At 42.9% G+C, this 22,895-nt stretch overlaps 1 protein-coding gene across 1 annotated transcript in view; it reads right to left on the reverse strand.

Annotated features, from left to right (window-relative positions):
- Nucleotides 1-22,895, reverse strand: part of LOC120913545 (CTD small phosphatase-like protein 3) — a 74,648-nt gene that overhangs the window by 15,605 nt on the left and 36,148 nt on the right. The window contains exons 4-11 of the mRNA XM_040323540.1: nucleotides 20,837-20,956; nucleotides 16,176-16,281; nucleotides 15,984-16,095; nucleotides 14,958-15,041; nucleotides 12,862-12,924; nucleotides 11,203-11,282; nucleotides 2,504-2,630; nucleotides 2,313-2,408 (exon numbers count right to left, since the gene is read on the reverse strand). Of these exons, the coding sequence (XP_040179474.1) occupies nucleotides 2,313-2,408; nucleotides 2,504-2,630; nucleotides 11,203-11,282; nucleotides 12,862-12,924; nucleotides 14,958-15,041; nucleotides 15,984-16,095; nucleotides 16,176-16,281; nucleotides 20,837-20,956 (788 nt within the window). The remainder of the gene's footprint in view (nucleotides 1-2,312; nucleotides 2,409-2,503; nucleotides 2,631-11,202; nucleotides 11,283-12,861; nucleotides 12,925-14,957; nucleotides 15,042-15,983; nucleotides 16,096-16,175; nucleotides 16,282-20,836; nucleotides 20,957-22,895) is intronic.

Genomic DNA, 22,895 nt, shown 5'->3' on the forward strand with positions numbered 1-22,895 from the left:
TTGTATTTTAAAAAACATTGATAATTTTCCATCCACTTCACAATTATGTCCCAATAAAAATACATTCGAAAATTTGGTTGCAACATGACAAAATGTGGAAAACTTTTAAGGGGGTAGGGATACTTTTTCAAGGATAGAATATATATATATATATATATATATATATATATATATATATATATATATATATATATATATATATATATATATATATATATATATATATATATATATATATATATATTATCTTGTTGCACAAGTTCTGTTGAAACATAACAGTTGGTCAACAAGTGCACACAACATAACAAAACAGAATACATTTTGATTTATGTACAGTTATGTATATCCGATTTTATTTGTCTTGTAAAATTGCAAAATTTCACTTAACGCTATTTACCCTTAAAAAAATATATATATGTTGGGCTGGTGGCTCTGGATTGAGATACTTCACTTCACTATCTAAGCTTTAATTAGAGAGAGACCCGCAGTAAGTGACACAAAAACAAGCATTATATAGCTGCCGGCACATTGGTCAGATCTGGAATTACTAGCATTCAGCAAAGGAAGTTTTCCGTAGTCGACTTCCTTTGTGGCTCTGAAATGTCATGTAACCAAATGTCGTCAAAGGATATGTGGCAATAAACCATGACTTTGGTACAATTCCTTTAGTGTGTAGAAAACAGTCCTTACCAAGAAAGGACTAATTAGTTTTGTTTGCTTCTAAGCCAAAAGCTTTTCAATCCTGCACTGCATGTATAAAGGTCAGTGTGTATGTGACTGTATGCATGTTAATGGGACTGTACGTACAGCAGTTTTTTAAAGATTAGGTACGACATCAATTTTGAGTTCTTAGGTCAGAAGAGGTCAATTAAATGTATTATTATATCTGACAATACTTACAAAGATGTTTCTTGGATTTCGGTTAAGCATGAAATTTGAAAAAAAAGACACCTAAAACTACAAAATCTGTTTTAAAACCATCCATCTTTCCCAGATCTAAAATATTTTGGTGTTGGCGAATTTAGGGTAATGTTCCCGGTTTAAATTGCAGGACTGGGGTAATTTGGCAGGATAACTGCTTTTTTTTAAAATCTGGATGTCAAAAACATTCATATGAGGAAATGAAAAGGGGTTGGGGGGAGGCTAGAGGGGAAAGGTGGTATGTATGCAACCTGTGTCACACGCATCAAAAGACATCCCTCAAGGTGTTCCTAAACTCACTCAGAGGACCAATCTGAGATGAACAGTCATCGCAAAGATTTTGTGATTAAAACCCCACTACATTATGGTACTCAGGAAAAAAAAAAGTACCGGTAAATGCATTCCAGAAGAACCATGTTTTGCAGCAAAAATCTTCCTTATGATTTTCCAATACCATGATTTACTCCATCAATTTGATTGTGTTAATGTTAAACTATAAACTGGTCAGGGGTGGAGGGGAGGTGTTCCCTGTCCGTTTCCAAAAGGAGCAAAATACAAGCTTTAGCTGCATTATGTAAGCCTATTAGCAAAGAACGTTTATCGTTTCAACAAAATTGGAGTTAAAATGGAAGAAGGCCATAGTGTTTTCTGGCATCTGGATACCCATTCATTTGAGAATCAAGCATCTGGCCTTTGCCCAGAACTTTAATATTGACACAAGATCAAAAAATGTGTAAGAGCCTTCCTCTTTTTGGCACTGCCAGCAATGTCATGATTAATGGATTTTTAGTAAGAAAAGTTGTGGCATCCTCACAGTAATAGCATTTACATAGCTCAAGTGAGGTGCATTGTGGGAATCGCTCAGCTTTTTTACCTTTATCTATATTGCTCCTCATTCTACCTTTTGTCTAGGAGCCAAGACACTTCACCTTTCTGGGACCTCCATGAATACCTGGATGTCCATGGAGACGCTCATATTTTCTTACATACTTTTCTCCATTTAGTATAACATGGTCCAGCAGGGAATACCACTGTTCTTATAGTTTTATATTTGAGAGATGCATTGTCAGGTTTGCTCCTTCACAAATCTCTGTATACAGAATAATTGGATGAACTAATTTGGTCACATTTGATCAGGTTCCTATGGCATACTGTACTAGTTTCCTGATCCCAACTGGTCAAAGTGAGCAGTTTATATTCTGTTTGATATCTCAGTTTTTCTAGTCTAAACTATTTTCTGTATGACCTAAAAACCAATCGGAAATATACACATTTCTGCAAATCAGTTTTCTTTGCACTTTGCAATGACATTTTTGTCAAGCACAGGTGTTGAATGAGCAAGCAATTTAATACAAAAATTATGTGACGTTAAAAATAGATGGAGACCTCACCACGTGGGTTAGACGTTCCAGTGATGGAAGCAGTGACAGCAGCTCTTTGTCTTTCTGGTTTCCAGTCCAGTGCTGCACTGGAAATCTATTGGTTAGCTAGTAAGAAAAGAATAATAAAAAGTCCATGTATAAGGAATAAAAAAAAGACAGCTTAAGGATCAATAAAACATGAATAAAAAGGGTATACTCACATGGTATGGTAACGTATAAGCTATTGTTTGTATTGCAACGGTCTTGGCCAGATCTCTCCATAGAACATTCAGGTCCTTCACGTAAAAACCTGATACACACATACAGTGGTCTTGATATAATCTGTGCCTGCATAGAAGACAAAATGTTTCTATGTGTTATGTAAGGCACAGTGAATATTTGCTGAAAAATTGATCCCTATAGAAATACTGCTACCCATAAGGAACAAAATAAATTTAGATTGAGATGGAGTAGGAGGGCATTTGTCTCCTTGGCCAGTATCACTAATATGTGTTGAGCTGAGTAGTGCTTCTCCATTCTGACACCAGAGTAGGACCAGTCAGCTGGTGACAACTGATGTGCATTATAGCCATTGTCAACGGTTTAGACTTTTGATCACAGCGCTTGGAGTGAAGTCTTCAGTCAACAACTTCGTTTGCTGCTTTGAGAAGTTCTACAACCAAATGCAACACACGAATGCCAAACTGTGATAAAGTTCATCGTTAAAAGAAAGCTGAATGAACAGTATCAAGTCCAAATTTTCACAAAGCAACAGTCATCTTACTCAGTTCAAAGGGTACTTCATTGATTAAAATACATTCCTTACAATCCCAGTTTTTGGGATAGATAGATGGATATCTATCTCTCTATCTATATCCCCATCCATTCTTCCATTTCTCATTCTTTAGAAACAATGAAGAGTCACTTGCTTTACCTTGCTGTGTTTTTATTGTAGGGTTAACTTGGGTAGAGTTGGGAAGGGTGAAATGACACGGGATGCCCTTAGATATTAGCACATTGGTAATTTACATTCTGAAGAGAAGGCACAGCAAAGATTGTAGTTTATTGAGCTGCGTCACCGCAGACTATTGCTCCCTTGTGTGCTGCACTGATTCCTGCAGAATATCACTTTAAAGAATTTCTTGCGAGAAGTCACTCTGAATGACTCTGTGGTGATAAGTTATCCGAATTCTGGCCCTGTGTCCGGAGCGTATCCTCACACACCACCCTCCGACCCCACAGTCCTAATAGCAAATGGTAAATGCCGGACTACTATGCCCAAATAGTCCAGTGAAGGAAAGGCCGAGTTTCCCGGCCACAGCTTTCTACATTAAATTTAGAGTCTCTCCTTGTAACATCATGCTGTATAGCACTGACTGTGCAACATCCAAGCTAAGACACCCCCTTGTGGCTTTCAGTTACTAGGGGCAACAGCAGATATTTACAAGCCTCTTCAATAGACTCCTCCGGTCCTATTACTTGCTCTAATTGGAAAAGGGTGTTACAATAAAACCATGTTTTAAGGAACAATATCCCCCTTTAATCAGGAGCCACGATCACCATGGAATACTTTGACCAGAAGGGCAATACGGTTGTAGGTGTTGCATTATACCCATCTATCCAGCAGGTGGCGCTGTAGTGTGTATTTATGGTAATTTAGTGGAAGTGTTCTCTCTAAATTTGTATGTAGTTGTATGCTCCTTGTTCCCGTTTCAAGTTTCTAATGCTGCAAGACACGAAAAAGACATCCTCCATAAAAGGAAAAGCTGTTTGCTGTATCCAAGAAGCTTGCAAAGCATACATTTCAATACTCTGCCAATAGATTATGGGTCCAGGCACATCCAGGCATTTGGAGAGGATACTACAAGCAGCAGCAAACTCAGCAGCTTCCCAGGCACAAAAAATAAATTCTGCAAGACAGCGGGTCTGTGAATACTGTATGCAAGCAGATGGCAAGCGGTTCAGATGTGAAGTTTGCAATTGCAAAGCTGAACAATGCCAATTAACAGCTGTGGAAGTTTAAACTAGATATGCTTTTGAACAAGGATGACTTGCAAAAAGGGAGATAAACTGTCCAGTGAGATAAACTTGAATCCACTGCCATAAACAAGTGAAATGGCCTGAAATTGCGGAGCCTGCGACGTCACTTCTCGTGTTTGCAGTAAATGCGTTGATGAGGTGACCCATTCTAAAGTTTCCTTCCTAAAATGGATGTCATTAAATTGAAATGTAAGCAGCCTTTATATTTTTGGCAATATTGCACTATGGTGCGTTTTTACTCTCTCTGAGTGGTTACGGATCGTGATCTCTGAGCAATTGAGCAGCTGAACAGTCTGTGGAGACAAGTGTGGAGCCTAGCAGATACCCTGTGGATCTTTTAAAGCTGTGTTTGACCTTATGGTCAGTCCTTGAGGTGAGCGGCCATCTCATTTGTTGGTGGCCGTGGATGCAAGATTATATCACTGGACAGTTTATTCCCCTTTTTGCACATCTAATATCACATTTTGTGGACATTTAATAATCACCAATTGTGCAATCACGATATTTGGACTGATTGTTTTTCCACGTGGCTTTTTATTGTGCTTTTATAATGATTTTTCATTAATGGGTTATTTATTGTTAGCATTTATAACCATACACTGCTACATTCGTCATTACCCCATTATTTTATGTAATTATTGAATTTATCATTTAGAATAAGTGCACTATTATACACATTTATATTTTCTTAAGATGTACAAAAGGCACAAAGCACAACACAGAAAGCAGAGCCCGTTTTCGCTGTAAAAGAACGGTCACTTAAAAAAAGGACTGTTCTATCTGGAAAGTTGAGCAGCGAAAGCCAGAGCTATTCACAAAAGAAAGTCAAAGCAACCACAAAAGGAAACTGAAGATGCATCATGGAGTGGCACCATTAAAGTTACACAAAGCAACAAGCCACGCGGCTTGTGTATAGACTCTGGTGCGACAAGCAACATGATTAACGTTGAGACCTTCTTCACAAACATTGATTACATTGCAAAAGACAGTTTTCCTAGCAAAACGGGAAAACCATCACCTCAAAAAGGTAAAAGGCCAGGGCTTTCTGAACTGCATTACGCCACAAGGAGAGAAGCACAGCATTCTTGTAGAAAGAAAGTGCTGTATGTTCCAGAATTAGAAGGCAGCCTTCTATCAGTGAAAAGTCTTACAAACAACGGTCTCACAGTACAGGGTGATAAACCCATAATAAGTGTAACGGTCACCACCGTTTATGACCTTCCATCAACCCACGACAGCTTATCGACACTCCAACCAACAGGCAGACCCAATCCATTCCATAAGAATTCCCTCAATAACGAGGCTGACAAGCTCTGTTACTGCGTCAAAATATGAACTAACTTTTAATGGTTTCTTCTCAGATTTTATACAGTTTTCAAGGCACAGGAACAATCAAACTGTCCCCCCCCTCATCACACCATGGGGGGCTTCAATCACATTCTTTTACATAATGATATTCAGAGTTAATTATTCCCCAGACCAGGGGCGTAACTAGAAATCACAGGGCCCCATAGCAAAATGTTGTATGGGGCCCCCCCCCCTCAAAAAAAAATGAACTAATGCCATTGAACAACACATTACTACACTCATGTGGCACAGTACCCAAGCAACAGCTTATATTAAAATCTTCATTCTTCCCACTGATCACCAATGTAAGGGACATTCTTCCCACTGATCACCAATGTAAGGAACATTCTTCTCACTGATCACCAATATAAGGAACATTGGGCCAAATCATCAAAAGGGATACGCAGGCGGATCTGCTGTTCCGCCTGTGTATCCCTGTGCCTATCTTTGGAACTGATCCTCAGAAGCAGTTTTCCAAAGATAGGCAGAAGATCCGACATCTGTAAGAGACTTACACTGTCGGATCTTAGGATGCAGTACCGCATCCGCTGCTGGGGGCATTTCGCGTCAAAATGCCGCTTCGCGTATGCAAATGAGGACTTACGGAGATCCACAAAGCTTTTCAGCTTTGTTTTTTCTCCGTAAGTTTACGTTTGCATGCGTAAAATTAGGGCTGCTTTTACAAGGTGTAAACTGTTTACACCTTGTAAAAACAGACCTTTTTTTTGATCGCCGCAATTTTTTTTTAAATTAGATTTTTTTTTTTTCGCCGTATCTTTTTTTTAACCCGACGCAACTTTTTAACCCGGCGCGATCCTCAAAACTCAGCGTATCGTAAAAACACGCGATGCACGTCGGGAAAACTGACGTCACGGGCATGCGCAGTACGTCCGGCGCGGGAGCGCGCCTAATTTAAATGGGAATCGCCCATTTGTATTAGGAACGCCTTGCGCCGGACGGAGTTAAGTTGCACTGCCGAAAATTTCCAGGTAAGTGCTTTGAGGATCGGCACCTAACTTGGGAGATTTGCGGCAGTGTAACTTAACTCGGAAAAGTTAAGCCCGTTTTTTGAGGATTTGGCCCATTCTTCTCACTGATCACCAATGTAAGGAACATTCTTCTCACTGATCACCAATGTAAGGAACATTCTTCTCACTGATCACCAATGTAAGGAACATTCTTCTCACTGATCACCAATGTAAGGAACATTCTTCTCACTGATCACCAATGTAAGGAGCATTCTTCTCACTGATCACCAATGTAAGGAACATTCTTCTCACTGATCACCAATGTAAGGAACATTCTTCTCACTGATCACCAATGTAAGGAACATTCTTCTCACTGATCACCAATGTAAGAAACATTCTTCTCACTGATCACCAATGTAAGGAACATTCTTCTCACTGATCACCAATGTAAGGAACATTCTTCTCACTGATCACCAATGTAAGGCGCTTTACCGTAATTTTTGTGGAGGAATTCGGCCGATAGTGGGGCGCTTTTAACCCCCGCTAGTGTCCGAAAAAGTGATAAAACAACCCGCAAAGTGCCGCTGCATTTCAATGGGCACCACTCCAAAGATGCTGCTTGCAGGAAATTTTTTAACGTCCTGCCAGTGCATCGCCTCAGTGTGAAAGTACTCGGGCTTTCACATTTACACTACAGGGGAGACATTTTACAGGCGCTATTTTTATCCCAAAAGTGCATGAAAAACTTCCCAGTGTGAAAGGGGAAAAGCACCCAGTGTATACATTTTTTATATATAATATATATATATATTATATAGATAGATAGATAGATAGATAGATAGATAGATAGATAGATAGATAGATAGATAGATAGATGAAATAACACTCACTTAGCCCAGGTTCACACTGACAGCGGGAATGAAATCCTGCAAGTTCAGCTAAACTCACACAATTTCATGGTCGCATCAAATGGGGCATCGCACTGATTCAGGTAGTGCCATTGCCATGCGATTTGAAATCGCACGGCAAATTGCTCCAATGTGAACCAGGGCTAAGTGCTATTCCCTATATAACACTGATATCTATACACTGTGTGCATTGAGTGGCATTCAGTGTACCCGATATCAGTGTGCACTAGTGAATAGCACCTGCCCTGACCTGCCACCTGGTAAATAGGCACACAGTACAGGGCAAGGAAGGAAGGAACCAGGCAGTAACACTCAGCATGGCTCTTATAACAGCACAGACATTTCATTATCACACTGACCTGCTGCTGCACACAAGGCAGGTCAATGTGGATGCAGGGGTGGATCCAGAGTCTAGTCTCGGAAGGGGCACTGCCAGAAAATAAGGTGTACCTGTACGCCATATTGTGCAATAGCCAGCAAAGGCACACGTGCTGATTGGCCAGAGGGGGAGCCAATAAGCGGGTCCAGCAGACGTGATGTCCGCCGGCCACCTGCAATCTCTCCCCACAGAGATAGAACAGCGGTCTGCTGATGTAAACAAGCAGATCGCTGTTCTGTCAGAGAAGAACACAGTGATCTTGTGTTCCTGCTACCCAGGAACACGGATCACTCTGTTCATCTAGTGAGTCCATCCCCACACAGCAAGCACACCCTAGGGACACAGTTAACTCTTTGATCACCCCTGATGTTAACTCTTCCCAGCCAGTTTCAGTAAAGTGACAGTGCATATTTTTTAGCACTGATCACTGTATTAGTGTAACTGGTCCCCAAAAAGTGTCAGTTAGGTGTCCGATCTGTCCGCCATCATGTTGTAGTCCCACTAAAAAAATTACTGATGGCCGCCATTGCTAGTAAAATATAAATAAAAATACCATAAATATATCCCCTATTTTGTAGATGCAATAACTTTTGTGCAAACCAATCAATATACATTTATTGGGATTTTTTTACCAAAAAAATGTAGCAAAATACATATTGGCCTAAATTGAGGAAGACGTTTTTTTTTATAGCAAAAAGTAAAAAAAATTATCAGTTTGTTTATATTGCAAAAAATAAAATATCACGTAAAGTGCTATTAGTGGAAAAAAAGGACATACATTTTACTTGGGTACAGCGTTGCATGGCCACGCAATTGTCAGTCAGTTACAGTAACGCATCGCAGTATCGCAAAAAATGGCCTGTTCAAGGGGGTAAAACTTCCCGGAGCTGAAGGGGTTTAGATTGAACAAAACTAAAAAGGCAGCATCTGTTTTTCATAAATAATGGCAGTATGGCACACAATATTTCGCAGTTTTACACAATCAATCCTTTTACTCACTTGTTTTTGGGGTGCTCTGGTGGGGGGGGATGGAGATCACTGTCTGCAGTGCAGCTGGCAGTATGATGACAGTGACACACAGTCACTGCTTCTTCCTGTGTTCACGCCATGCTGTGGAGAAGATGGAGGCAGGAGGTGGGTGGGGTCAACACTCGCACTCGGGGCGGAGAACGAAGAAGGCTCTGCAGCTGCTCTGCTGGGGCTCTCCTCATCAGCAGTGGCTCCAGCCTCCGACGTGACCGACGTCACTGGTTGCTACACGCCAAGCGGCACAGGCGTTCGCAACCAGCGACGCAGCTCCACCCACCTCCTCCCTCCAGCGCGGCATAATGACAGAGTCTCTCTCACCGCCGCTGATTATACCGATGTGAGAGAGAGACTCTGTCTGGACTGCAGTCAGAGCCGACCTGGGCCCCCCCTCGGGCAGTGACCGACGGACCGAATGGTCAGTCCGCCCCTGCGGCTTGTCGGGAATCCGGCCCTGCCGGGCCCCCCTCTGCTGCGGGCCCCATAGCGTCCACGTGGGTCGCTATGGCGGTAGTTCCGCCACTGCCCCAGACGTTGCGTCTCCGGCAAGTCCATTCCACACATAAACAGTATACATAATGAGAGGGTCTAGGAGCCAGCCTGACTCTTAGTTTCAATCCACAGAAGCAGTCTCAGTTAGCATCTCAACAGCCTCACACAATGGAAGGCCTTTCAAGAGCCAGCCTCATTTAACATGTCACTAGGCTATCCAGAGAGATGAGTCACTATTGACTGGTTGGGTCACAATTACCCAACAACTTGCAACCATGCCCTTCCTTTTTGACCCCTCACACCTCATAAGCCCCACCCCTTTTATAATCCACTTGCTTCCACCTATAGTGTCAGGAGTATACAGCCCCAGCCCGACACAAATCAGGGGTATACAGCCCCAGCCCCGACACAAATCAGGGGTATACAGCCCCAGCCCCGACACAAATCAGGGGTATACAGCCCCAGCCCGACACAAATCAGGGGTATACAGCCCCAGCCCCGACACAAATCAGGGGTATACAGCCCCAGCCCGACACAAATCAGGGGTAAACAGCCCCAGCCTGACACAAATCAGGGGTATACAGCCCCAGCCCGACACAAATCAGGGGTAAACAGCCCCAGCCTGACACAAATCAGGATTCAGGGGGTTTCCAGTTGGGATTGGCTTTTCCCATAAAGCTTTTTGGTGCCCCATTTTATTTTTTTTGTTTGGAGTTTGCATTAAAATATCTTTGGAGTCCAGTTTTACATAAAATGTTTGTGTTTATGCAACCTTACCAACCATGTAGCTTCATATGCAGTTATTTTCGTTGTACAGAAATAACGCATAACTCTGTTGCTTGTCTAAGTCTTCCATACGCCTCTCAAACTTTTGTCATCTGTCTTTACAAATGCTGTCACTAATCATTTATCCTAAACGGTTTTATATTCAAGAATATTCCAAACACATCCTGATGTGTTGGTCTGATCAGTAGCTATGGCCGGCCACAGACAATTTGAATCTCGGTCGGTTAAGCAGGAACTGGGCAAGATTCAAACCCGTGTGTGGGCAGGCTGAATGTACCGTGCCGACTGGTTCCCGCTGTGTTCTGGGAGCTGTGTGTTTCACAGAACACAACGGGGGGGGATCTGACATCCTGCCCGCAGTCTACCTGCAGACTGTGTGGCTGGAAGTGGGTGCAAATACCTGTCTTTAGACAGGTATCTGCACCCCCCTCCCCCCTGAAAGGTGTCAAATGTTTCACTGGAGGGGGGGAAGGTTCCAATGAGTGGAAGTTCCACTTTAGGGTGGAGCTCCGCTTTAAAGGGGGCATTAAATACCAGGATTGCACTACAGAGTGCAAAGTTCAGGGGGGGAGGGTTACACACAGAGTGCAGAGCTGTAAAACCGAACTTCTGTGTTTACAAGTGATTGTGGTGAGCAGGCACCAAAAAGGATCTGAGCCAGAGGTGGTGGAACCGAGTTCCACCTGAAAAACATGCCCTGGATAAGCTGATAGGGCAAACTGTAGCTAGAAAGCCTTACACGCAGGTCATTGTTCTGAAGAGAACAGCTGGTTATAGCTAAATGGTCATAGCAGCTCTTCCTTACATCACTCAAGATGTATAGGCAATAAACCAATTTTGAATTAGTTGTTAGCTTCGAAAAGACTGATTCAACATTTGGATCATGCCCACATGTCGGATTTCTATCTATTTGTTGTGGTGCAGTTAAACATATCGTTAAATGCATGCTTCTGTAAAAGAGAGCTACATTTCACCTGATCAATGTTTTCTGTGGGTCCAGGATCTCCACAATTTGTTCTCCATACTCCTTCCTTGTGGTTGTATATATAAATAACTGCATGAAAAGAGAATTGTTGTTAAATTGGTGTGGTGAGGTAAGCATTTCTATATTTCTCACCATGTGTCTGCATTTTTCTGTGGCATAACTTCTAGCTTTATGAACTGTCACACATTTTCTGAACAGTAAAGTGCCTTGAAAAAGTATTCATACCCTTTGAAATTTTCCACATTTTGTCATGTTACAACCAAAAACAAATGTATTTTGTTGCGATTTTATGTGATGGACCAACACAAAGTGGCACATAATTGTGACGTGGAAGGAAAATAATTTTTTTTTTACAAATAAATATCTGAAAAGCGTGGTGTGCATTTGTATTCAGCCCACCTGTCAATACTTTGTAGAACTACCTTCCACTGCATTTACAGGTGCAAGTCTTTTTGGGGATGTCTCTACCAGCTTTGCACATCTAGAGAGTGACATTTTTGCCCATTCTTCTTTGCAAAATAGCTCAAGCTCTGTCAGATTGTATAGAGAGCGTCTGAACAGCAATTTTCAAGTCTTGCCACAGATTCTCAATTGGATTTAGGTCTGGACTTTGAATCTTGTCTGGGTTTTTAATGTCAAATATGCAATTCGTCTTGGTGACATGGCTATAGCACTGGGCTTTGGGCTCAGGGAGAATGTATTAAAAAGAGATTTGTTAAAGATATACAGCTAATTGGGTAGTAGAAAAAAAGCTTTCTGACTGGCTGAACAGCCTCAAATTAGACCTTGGTAGTACAGTGCATTTTTAAGTGTTCTTAGTATAATGGCACTTGTAGGCCAGTATCTGCCCGCTTCTGAACATTTGTGGTTACATCCAGCACAAAAATGATGGGAGGGGATGTTGGGAATCATAAGGCTCTTCAAAGTTGAGGTAGATTGAAACCGCTTTTGTTCTTGGTAGATTGCACATTTAAAAATATGTCTAGAATTATAAATCATTTTTACTCCACGAATGCATCATTATTCAGGTATGCCTGGGAAAAGTTCTATGTATGGCACTTCTAATGTGACCAAAGCATGAAAGAACTGTTCTGTGTAGCACAATGATGCCACTGCTAAAAGATAATGGAGTTTGTAAAGGCATTTGATGCACACAAAGTGAATTTATATCCTGTGTGGCTTTTGAAATATACAGTATATTTAAATTAAGGATTTCAACTTTAAGGTTTATTAAAAAAAAATAATAATAATTGTGACCATGCCTGCCCTATTCCAAATGGCTTCTTGCTACCATGCATGAAATGGTAGTCCTACATGCAAATGACCTACAATCAGGCCATTTATGAAATGCTAGGTAGCAGGTAGAATTTTGTTAGATACCAAGGAAACATTGGCACAATACTACCCTACAAATCCAGTAAGATAAAGTAAGACATTTTGTTGGCAGGGAATAAAAAATTGGACACTGCTCTTCAAAAACAGGTGTGAACCCTTTGATTTTCTGTGCTAACCAGATGTATGCTTCCGAATCCCATTGTGGGTCCTGGAAGGTGGTGAGATTTTATTTTACATCCTGTCCGCTATGAGACTACTGACAGCCTACAGCCATTCTAAAATTACAATTCTTTTTTTTTTTATCAGTTCTTACCTCATATAATTTACTAACAGCCTGAAGGAAGTTTTTGACATGAGGTCTCACTTTCAAATACACCTGCAATAGAATGATAATTTAACATGCAACATGAAATTGTAAGTAAAAGCAAGCAAACTAGACATGCATCATTATCATTGTAGACACAACTCTGGTCTTGATGGACCTTTAGCCGACTAGGTTTTGCAGCTTGTCAGGAAGCAGCACAGCTGAATCAGTTAGTAGCACAGAAGCCATAAGAGAAGGCAGGGCCGCACTGGCCTACCGGGAAATTTCCCAGAAGACCGGCTGCCATCAGAGCTCTGGGGCTGCTTTGGGCTAGGAGCTTGCCTATGTAATTTGAAGAGCCGTGGCGGCAGCCGCACTTTCCAATGCAAAGACTCCTCTTCCGATCGCAGCATCGCCCACTGAACTGGTTCCTGCAGAGTGAAATGCCTGAGGGCAGCGGGAGAACGGCCATGAGCTGGAAAAATTAAGGCTCTGTATTCCTCTTTTGATCTGGCGCCGCCCACTAAACTGATGCAGAGTCATATGCAGAGGGAGAATGGCTGTGGGTGGAAGAATTAAGGTGCTGTATTTTTTTTTCCTCTCTCGTTAAAAAAATAAATAAAAAAAAGTGCATTTATTTACGGAGCCTGCAGAGCAATGCACACGGTTGTATTTCACCAGTTTCTTTTATGGTTTTGCATTATAAAAATTGCAAAATTCTTAAAGGAATTTACTTTTAATATTAAAAAAGTACTCCATGATTAGGTAATTTTATTCAGTGAGATCATACAATAAGGGTTAACATTTTCAATTCTAAAGCTGGATTTTGAACATGAACATAAGCCATCTGCCCAGGGCCATAAATATTTTTTTTACCGGGCGTTGTCTTCAACCCCAAACACCAAGAGGAAAACAATAAGGAACGGTTGCCCCAGTACAGATCCCCCCACCAGTAAAGCTCCCCAAGTACATATTTCCCCCTCCCACATAGCAGACGAGGGAAAGTCCTCCTTTTGCCGTGTCATGTAGCTGAGGATGACCTAATGCAAGGGTCTCCAAACTGCGGCCCGAGGGCCAGATGTGGCCCTTTTTTCATTTATGCGGCCCTTGGGGCTCAATTCCTTCCACTGATATAAGGCACTATTCCTCCCACTGACACAAAACAATAAGACACTATATCGTCCACCGATACCAATGATGGGATACTATTCCTCCTACTAATAGGGGGAATACTCCTCCTATTGACCACCAACCCTGAGGCCATATTCATTCTAACTGATGCTGGGCCTGTGACATTTCTGCCCCTGCTGGCCCCAATCCAGCCCTCCTAAAGTCTGAAGGACAATAAAGTGGCCCTTTGTTTGAAAAGTTTGGAGACCCCTGACCCAATTAAAGCCTTTCTTACCGCCACTGCCCACCTAAAAAAAGGTGGCAGGAGCGACAGCTGCAGTTCTGCTGTGCAGACTGTCAATGGTAGCTTAGGCACCGCAGACACTCTGGGGGGCTCTCTCCCTTATTCGCACACCTTGCCAGACTATTTTCTTAAGCTGTGTTTCTTCCAGAAAATGAAATTGATCCACCAGAATAGGGGAGATATGATATAATTGTAGCAAGCGTAAAGTGGAAGTGTAGGCAAAACCTAACTTTAAACCTACTCAGATAAATTCCAAGCCTAATCTAGTTAACCCTGTAAAGGCACCCTCTGTGTTCAGGCAAAAGCCAACAATGGCTGGGAAATGCCTCTGCAAGCAACGTCACCTAGATACTTACTATGGGGCTTCCATTGTCGACCGCCTCTCCTGCACACTGAAGCTGCCGCTGACAGCTCAGCTTGGTACAGGACCGGAGCGGCTGCAGAACAGGTATGTATAGAGATTATTTCTTTACGGGATTAGATAGATTAGTTTTAGAATGGTTGGGTTTTGCCTTTACTTCCACTTTAACAATATTACCACCTCAATGGAATGGCTTTGGACAAGCTTGGGATCAGCCATACTATCTATCCATATTGTAATCTATTGTCTAGAAATCTTTTTCTATTGACAGCTACACACTAGTGAAGCACCACCCCAGAAAAATTAAAAAGGAGAACAGAAGTTACAAACCTTGTAGAAGGTGTCCTGGAAGGGTGTTCCAAATGTATAATCTGCATCATCAAGTGGGATGAGTGAGCTCTGAACCAGGACATCCTGCATGTAAGCACATATTTCAGAAAATGTAAAATTCTATTTTTTTTTGTGCAAGTTTTATAAATCTGTGGGAAATACCAAAACAGTGGACTAGATTCACATAGATCAGCGGATCTTAAGATCCGCGTGACCTATGTGATTTAAGATCCGCTGCCGCTACGTAAAAACCGCTACGTAAACGTTGTAACAACACTACGTCGGGCCCGCGTACGTTCGTGAATTGGCGTATCTGGCTGATTTACATATTTCTCAATGTAAATCAGCGAGAACGCCCCCCGCGGCCATTTTTAAATTGCAGTTAAGATCCGACGGTGTAACACAGTTACACCTGTCGGATCTTAGGCATATCTATGCGTAACTGATTCTATGAATCAGGCGCATAGATACGACGGGCCCAAGTCAGAGATACGACGGTGTATCAGGAGATACACCGTCGTATCTCTTTGTGAATCTGGCCCAGTAGGTACACCTATGGAAAAAAAATAAAAAAATCTACTTGACTTTTATTATGTGAGGATATGTTGGAATAATTCACACACTATAAGAAGCCGAGATGTGATCCATAGCATCACTCGGATGCTTGCACTCATCATCTTAGTTTGTTACTTTCAGCTGGAATCTGATTGTTGACCAAGGCAACAGACTTTTTTATATTTCTAAATGAAAGAGAATAGGATACCAGGACTTTACATAGTTTGGATAATACATTTTTTCCAAACTGTTACCCAATAGTGTAAGATATTATATTAAAATAATCTTGATGTGTCATGTGGACGTCTTTCCTCCTTTGTGTAATTTTCTCTTTTTTTTTTTTTTCAAACAAAAGGAGTATTTGCCAAATTTGCCAAAAGGATGAGAAGCCAAAAAGTCAATAGGGAAAGTGATGAGAGGGAAATTACAATGTTCTTATATATACACAGCAGCTGTAATCGAACCATTTACCAGATCTATGACTAGGGTGTACGCTGGAGCACTGCGGGTTTTAAAAGGTATGTCCTTCTTCCTCCGATGCAGAGTGCGTGAAGCTGCTTGAGCATTACACATAAAACTGTATCTGAAAAAAAAACACGCCCTCTAATTATTATTTTTTCTTGTAAAACATGTTGTAATAATACAGTAACTAAATATACTCACAGGTTGAAGCGATCTCCAGAGTTACCTTTCGGGATATTACTAAAGTACTGATGATCTGGAACAGAGACCAAGTTTCCTTCTACATGTCCAAGTAAAGTGCAGTCATCTGAAACGGGTCAGTAAAAGGAATATTATATGGCACAATCCATTTCCACTTCTATACAGTGAGATTCCACCTATTGTAGGCGTTTGTTGGGACCCACAGAGAAAGGGGTTAGAAATAAACCCTGCTCTAAGCACAGCTGAACACATTAGTACTATTACCTATTTCTATGGAATTGCAATGGCCACAAAAGACTAAGCAAGTGCCCCAGAGCACAATACTTTATAAAGGTTTAGGATAATGTAGCATTAGTGAAAATACTGATACGATTAAAACAGAACTCCAGCCAAAAACAACAAAATAAAAATCAAGATAATAAAACTATCTTTGTTGCAATATTAACAGTCAATCCAAAAATTTCTCCTGCAGTACTTTTAGGCCCCTTTCACACGGACGGCCTTTTTTCCGCAGATAAAAGCATGTTCATGTTTTGACTCCAGGCACAGCGATCAGCTGCATTTGTGTACAGTGCTTTTAGCTGTGGTTGCGTTTAGCCGTGGCACGATATTGAATGGGGATCCGACTTGGATCCCTGCCAATACCAAGCACTGTGTTTGGTATGAATCTTGAGGGGGAACTCCACGCCAAATTTTAAATAAAAAACCGGCAAGGGTTCCCCCTCCAAGAGCATACCAGGCCCTTGGGTCTGCTATGGATTTTAAGGGGAACCCCCGTACGCCGAAAAAATGCCAGTGGCACCAATCAGTGCCCATTAGCAATGCCAGTCAGTGCTGACTATCAGCAACACCTGTCAGTGCTGCCCAGCACTGCTATCAATGCCCATCACTGCCACCCATCAATGCCCATCAGTACCGCCTATCCATGCCGCCTATCAGTGCCCATCATTGCCATCTATCAGTGCCTCCACATAAGTGCCGCCTCATCAATGCCCACCAGCTCAGCCTATCAGTGCCGACTCATCAGCGCGCATCAGTGAAGGCGGAAAATTACTTAGTTACAAAATTTACCGACAGAAACTAAGTCAAAATCTTTGGTGGTCTTTTTTTTTAATAAAAAAACAGCTTTATTTATGTGAAGAAAATGATAAAAAATGTGTTTCAGTACAGTGTTACATGACTGCGCAATTGTCATTCAAAGTGCGACAGCGCTGAAAGCTGAAAAAAGTCTTGGGCAAGAGGGCAGGAAGGGGGTGCAAGTGCCTGGTAGGGAAGTGATTAATGTCACCTGGTATTGGCCTCTTGCAGAGTCTGTACAGCGGTGCTGGAATCTGAGAGGAAGAAGCGGCATAAGAAGCTATTCAGTTAATGCACCGATAAGGGAGATGAGCTCCTCAGACTGAGGACATCTAGTCTAGTGGCATAAGGCCCCTTTCACACAGACGGATAGAATGGTACCTTTAGCTGCGGATTTTACCGCAGCTAGAAGCACACAATGCTTTCCTATGACACCCTTCACACACTAACTACGGTTACCTGTTTTGTGCGGATAGAAAAAATAGAACTGAATGCGTCCAGCTGCTATCGGCACATAACCGCAGGTAACTGCAGTGCACTGTGTCAGCTGCGTTTGGCATGAATCTTGAGGGGGAACTCAAATTTCAAATAAAAAACCGGCATGGGTTCCCCCTCCAAGAGCATACCAGGCCCTTGAGTCTGCTATTGATTTTAAGGGGAACCCGCATATGCCTGTGACGTCATAAGAGGCCTATATAAAAATCGGTGCGAGCCGCGCACACAGCATTGTAGGGGAAGGAAGCGACGTGTCAACATCGAAGAAGAGAAGAAGAAGGCAGAAGGCAACAGAAGGCCGGGCCCCCCACTCGTAAAATAGCTAAAGAGAGCGGGGGCCCCTGGCGGAAGAGAACCAAACGGCGGTGAAGACCGGGATCCCCCCCGGCGGAAGAGAACCAGACAGCGGTGAAGACCGGCACCCCCCTGGCGGTAGACGTAGAAGAAGCCCAGGGGGCACTCGTAAAAGAGCTAAAGAAGAAAGCACCCCCCCGGTGGAAGAGAACCAGACGGCAGTGAAGACCGCCCCCCCGGCGGAAGACATCGAAGAAGCCTGGGGCCCTCGCTCGTAAAAGAGCTTAAAAGAAGAAAGCGGGGGCCCCGGCAGAATGCCCCCCGGAGCTGACTAATAAATTACTTGTGTAGTGTGTTTTTTTTTTTTTAAATCCGCCAGGTGAATGGGTAGGTAGGGGTACAATGTACCCCTTACTCATTCACCTAGGGTGGGGGGCCCGGGATCTGGGGGCCCCCTTATTAAAGGGGGCTCCCGGATTCCGATAAGCTCCCGCCCGCAGACACCGACAACCAACGGCCAGGGTTGTCGGGAAGAGGCCCTGTCCTCATCAAAATGGGGACAGGGTGCTTTGGGGTGGGAGGTCCGCAGGGCGTTCCCCTGCCCCAAAGCACCTACCTCCCCATGTTGAGGGCATGCTGCCTGGCACGGTTAAGGAGGGGGGGCGCTCGCTCGTCCCCACCCCCTTTCCTGACCGGGTGGGCTGCTGCTCGGATACGGGTCTGGTATGGATTTTGGGGGGACCCCCATGCCGTTTTTTTTAGGCGTTCGGGGGTTCCCCTTAAAATCCATAGCAGACCCAAGGGCCTGGTATGCTCTTGGAGGGGGAACCCATGCCGTTTTTTTATTTGAAATTTGGCGTGGAGTTCCCCCTCAAGATTCATACCAAACGCAGCTGACACAGTGCACTGCAGTTACCTGCGGTTATGTGGCAATAGCTGCGGGACATCACAGCTGGACGCATTCAGTTCTATTTTTTCTATCCACACAAAACCGCGGGTAACAAAACCGCAGGTAACCGTAGTGTGTGAAGGTTGTCATAGAAAAGCATTGTGTGCTTCTAGCTGTGGTAAAATCCACAGCTAAAAGCAACTTTCTATCCGTCCTTGTGAAAGGGGCCTTATGCCACTAGACTAGATGTCCTCAGTCTGAGGAGCTCATCTCCCTTATCGGCGCATTAACTGAATAGCTTCTTATGCCGCTTCTTCCTCTCAGATTCCAGCACCGCTGTACAGACTCTGCAAGAGGCCAATACCAGGTGACATTAATCACTTCCCTACCAGGCACTTACACCCCCTTCCTGCCCAAGACTTTTTTCAGCTTTCAGCGCTGTCACACTTTGAATGACAATTGTGCGGTCATTTAACACTGTACCGAAACACATTTTTTATCATTTTCTTCACACAAATAAAGCTTTCTTTTGGTATTTAATCACTGCTGGGTGAAAAACAAATGTTTACTTAGTTTCTGTCAGTAAATTTTGTAACTAAGCAATTTTCCGCCTTCACTGATGTGCGCTGATGAGTCAGCACTGGTGGGCATGGATGAGGCAGCACTTATGTGGAGGCACTGATAGGTGGCATTGATGGGCACTGATAGGCGGCATGGATAGGCAGTACTGATGGGCATTGATGGGTGGCACTGATGGGCATTGATTGACAGCAGTGCTGGGCAGCACTAATAGGTGTCACCGATAGCCAGCACTGACTGGCATTGCTAATGGGCACTGATTTGTGCCACTGGTGGGCACTGATTTCTGGCACTGGTAAGCAATGGTGGGCACTGATTAGTTACAGTATAACAAATTAAATGTCATCAGGGCACTGATTATCAGTGCTCCGATTACATTCCTACATGTCTCCCTGTGAGGAGATGCCGCTGATCGTCTCTCCTCGCCACACACACTGTCACTGTGAGGTGAGGAGAGCAGATTACCAGCATCTCCGTGTTTACATGTGACCGGCTGTGATTGGACACAGCCGATCACATGGTAAAAGAGCCGCGAATTGCGGCTCTTTACAGAGATCAGGGTCACGCCATGTCCTAGCAACACAGCTCGGCCGCGATCGCTGTGGGCATGCGAGTGCCGCCGTTCTGAAATTACATCCACCCAGAACGAGAGCCGCTCCGCCGTCATTTGACGGTGGGCAGGCGGCAAGTAGTTAAAATACTTTTAAATTCTTGCTTTTAAAAATACATGAAAAATAAATTGAGTGATGTAGGAAGGATTGCACAGCTGCATTAAATTGTGTCTTTTAGATCTGCCTAGATTTCAGCTTTATTAGTGTTTATCATAAGTAGTCCGGCTGTGGTACACCGTCACATTTGAGGTTCAGTCAGAAGGGCCTAGTAAGCATGGATTTTACCCCATTAAGCCAGCTTTTTAGCTACCCTATGAAATTAGATTTTATCATATCAAGTTTGTAAATTGTTACTATAGCATAGTAATTTGCTGGGATGGGATGTTCCACCCAAATGAACATCTTTTCCTCCAGCCTTGGCGTGTCAGAGGGTGCAGTATTGCCTGGATGGTGGTTATCACTAGAAACAGGGAACCCATACATCAGTGGCTCATCAAAGGGTAAACACTACATGTGCAACAGGGTTATCTCTGTTAGATAGCTAAAGATTTAGATAGCATGCTACAGGCCTCCAATGCGTGATCAAAACAGGCCAGTCACAGGTACTTGAAATCCCCACATTCTTTGCTGAAGTTCACATGCAAGTGACAATTAGTGGTCCACATCAGACCCTAAATCAAACGATCCGTTTATTATAAACTCACTGACGTACTTACCAGACCAGCTAATGGGAAGTGAGTAGAGAACCACAGGCGAGTCGTAAATAGGTTTCTCTTCTGGAGAGGACTCATCCAGCTGAAAATGCACTCTAACAGATCGCTGTATTTGTGGGGAATCTGGATGGGTGGAAACAAATGTCATTAACCAGATCATTATTTTTACTTGTTCCAGGCACAAATACTAACACAAAGCCACACTCTGCTATTTGAGAATGAAACACACTGAGTGACAGACCTAAAACAGAACAGAAGGATTTCCTTTCTTTGTGGAAACAGGCACCTTGTCCTTGTTGGCCATATAAAATGTAGAAAGAGACCATGGAGAATAAATACTTAAAGCAATGAATGTGACATTAACCAAACATTCTTTACCAGGGATGGACTGGCCATTGGGACTACAGGGAGTTTCCCGGTGGGCCGATGGCTCAGTGGGCCAGCTTCAGTGACAGCGGACCTCTGCCCCCCTCCGCTCCTCTGTCTCTCCCTTCCTGCAGCGCTCACCTCCTCTCCCTCCATGCAGTGCTCACCTGGGGGGGGGAACAGAGAAGCAGGGGGAGGACCAGAGGAGCAGCGACAACGACAGAGGAGCATGGGGGAGGGGACAGACAGCTGACTCCACAGCTATGGCCTGGGAGTTTCTCATTTCTGCCTAATCTTGTCCCAGAAGGGGAGCACCGAACTGATTCCTTGCCCCGGGTGAAATAATGTCTAGCTTCGCCACTGGTACTGCCTATAAGAATACCAGTACCAGTAGTTCTACTCGAATAAAGTCGAACGGCTAGTGGCTGGTAAAGGGGGAGATGGGGTGCGGGTGGCCGTGGGGGGGTGCAGGATGGGAGGGGCCTGTCAAAGTGGGCCAGTCTGGATAAAGTCCAGGGCCACATTTTTGTCCCAGCCCATTCCTGTTCTGTACTGATCTTAAAAGATGTGATTGGACCTCTGGCCACCCCTGGGATAAAAGTATGGGTGACTATAGATTTACCTAGAAGGGATGTTAATAGAATTATAAGAGATTGGGGCACCCTGTGGAGAGCAGTATTGTGGCATGTGGATGGTTAGTGTGGCCAAATTGCATAGTAGCAGGGACTTAAAGGTAGTATAGTTAAATAAAACCTAAGGCTATTTTGCTGTTGTTCAAGCACACACAATGGACGAGGCAGATTTTAGAAGAGTGTAGTGCAGACATGAAAAGCACAGTATACAGGGGTGACAAGTAAGTAATGCACAGTGTTCAGGAGGTCAAATGTAAGTAACAGATAACATGATATGGCCACTTTAACTGTAAACTGTTGGCGCTATATAAATCCTGAATAATGAATAATAATAATAATAATAATAATAATAATAATAATAAAGGATAGGGTTTAATTCCTTTTTAAGTCTACATTATAAGCATTCAAATTACAACACTACAACATAAATGTAGGGAGACTTGTCAATATAATGCCTCTGAAATTCACGCAAGAACTTCTTGGTAAATGCTATTTTTGCATGGTATGCAGTTATTTAAATGCCCAGTTCTCTGCGGCATCTCCATTAGAATAAAAAAAATAAAAAATATAATTGTTTTATATTTTTGGGGGATATTTATTGCAGCAAAAAGTAAAAAATATATTTTTTTTCCCAAAATTGTCGCTCTATTTTTGTTTATAGCACAAAAAATAAAAACCACAGGAGGTGATCAAATACCACCAAAAGAAAGCTCCATTTGTGGGGGGAAAAAAAAAAGGACGCCAATTTTGTTTGGGAGCCATGTCGGACGACCGCGCAATTGTCAGTTAAAGCAACGTAGTGCCGAATCGCAAAAAGTGGCCCGGTCATTGACCAGCAAAATGGTCCGAGGCTGAAGTGGTTAAAATGTTGAGACATTTCAATATGAAGTTTCAATAAGAAATATTTATAATAAAAAATAAAACAACAAAAAAAACAAAACAAAGGGAAGGAAGGACCAATTAATTAATTCAGAATTAATGTGATAACCATTGCTAAGATATACAACATGTTATCACATTAATGTTAGGAAGATGATGCACAAAATGAAAGATGGCAAAATATT

Source organism: Rana temporaria, chromosome 1 (genome assembly GCF_905171775.1).
Source record: "Rana temporaria chromosome 1, aRanTem1.1, whole genome shotgun sequence".
NCBI classification, from domain to species: domain Eukaryota; kingdom Metazoa; phylum Chordata; class Amphibia; order Anura; family Ranidae; genus Rana; species Rana temporaria.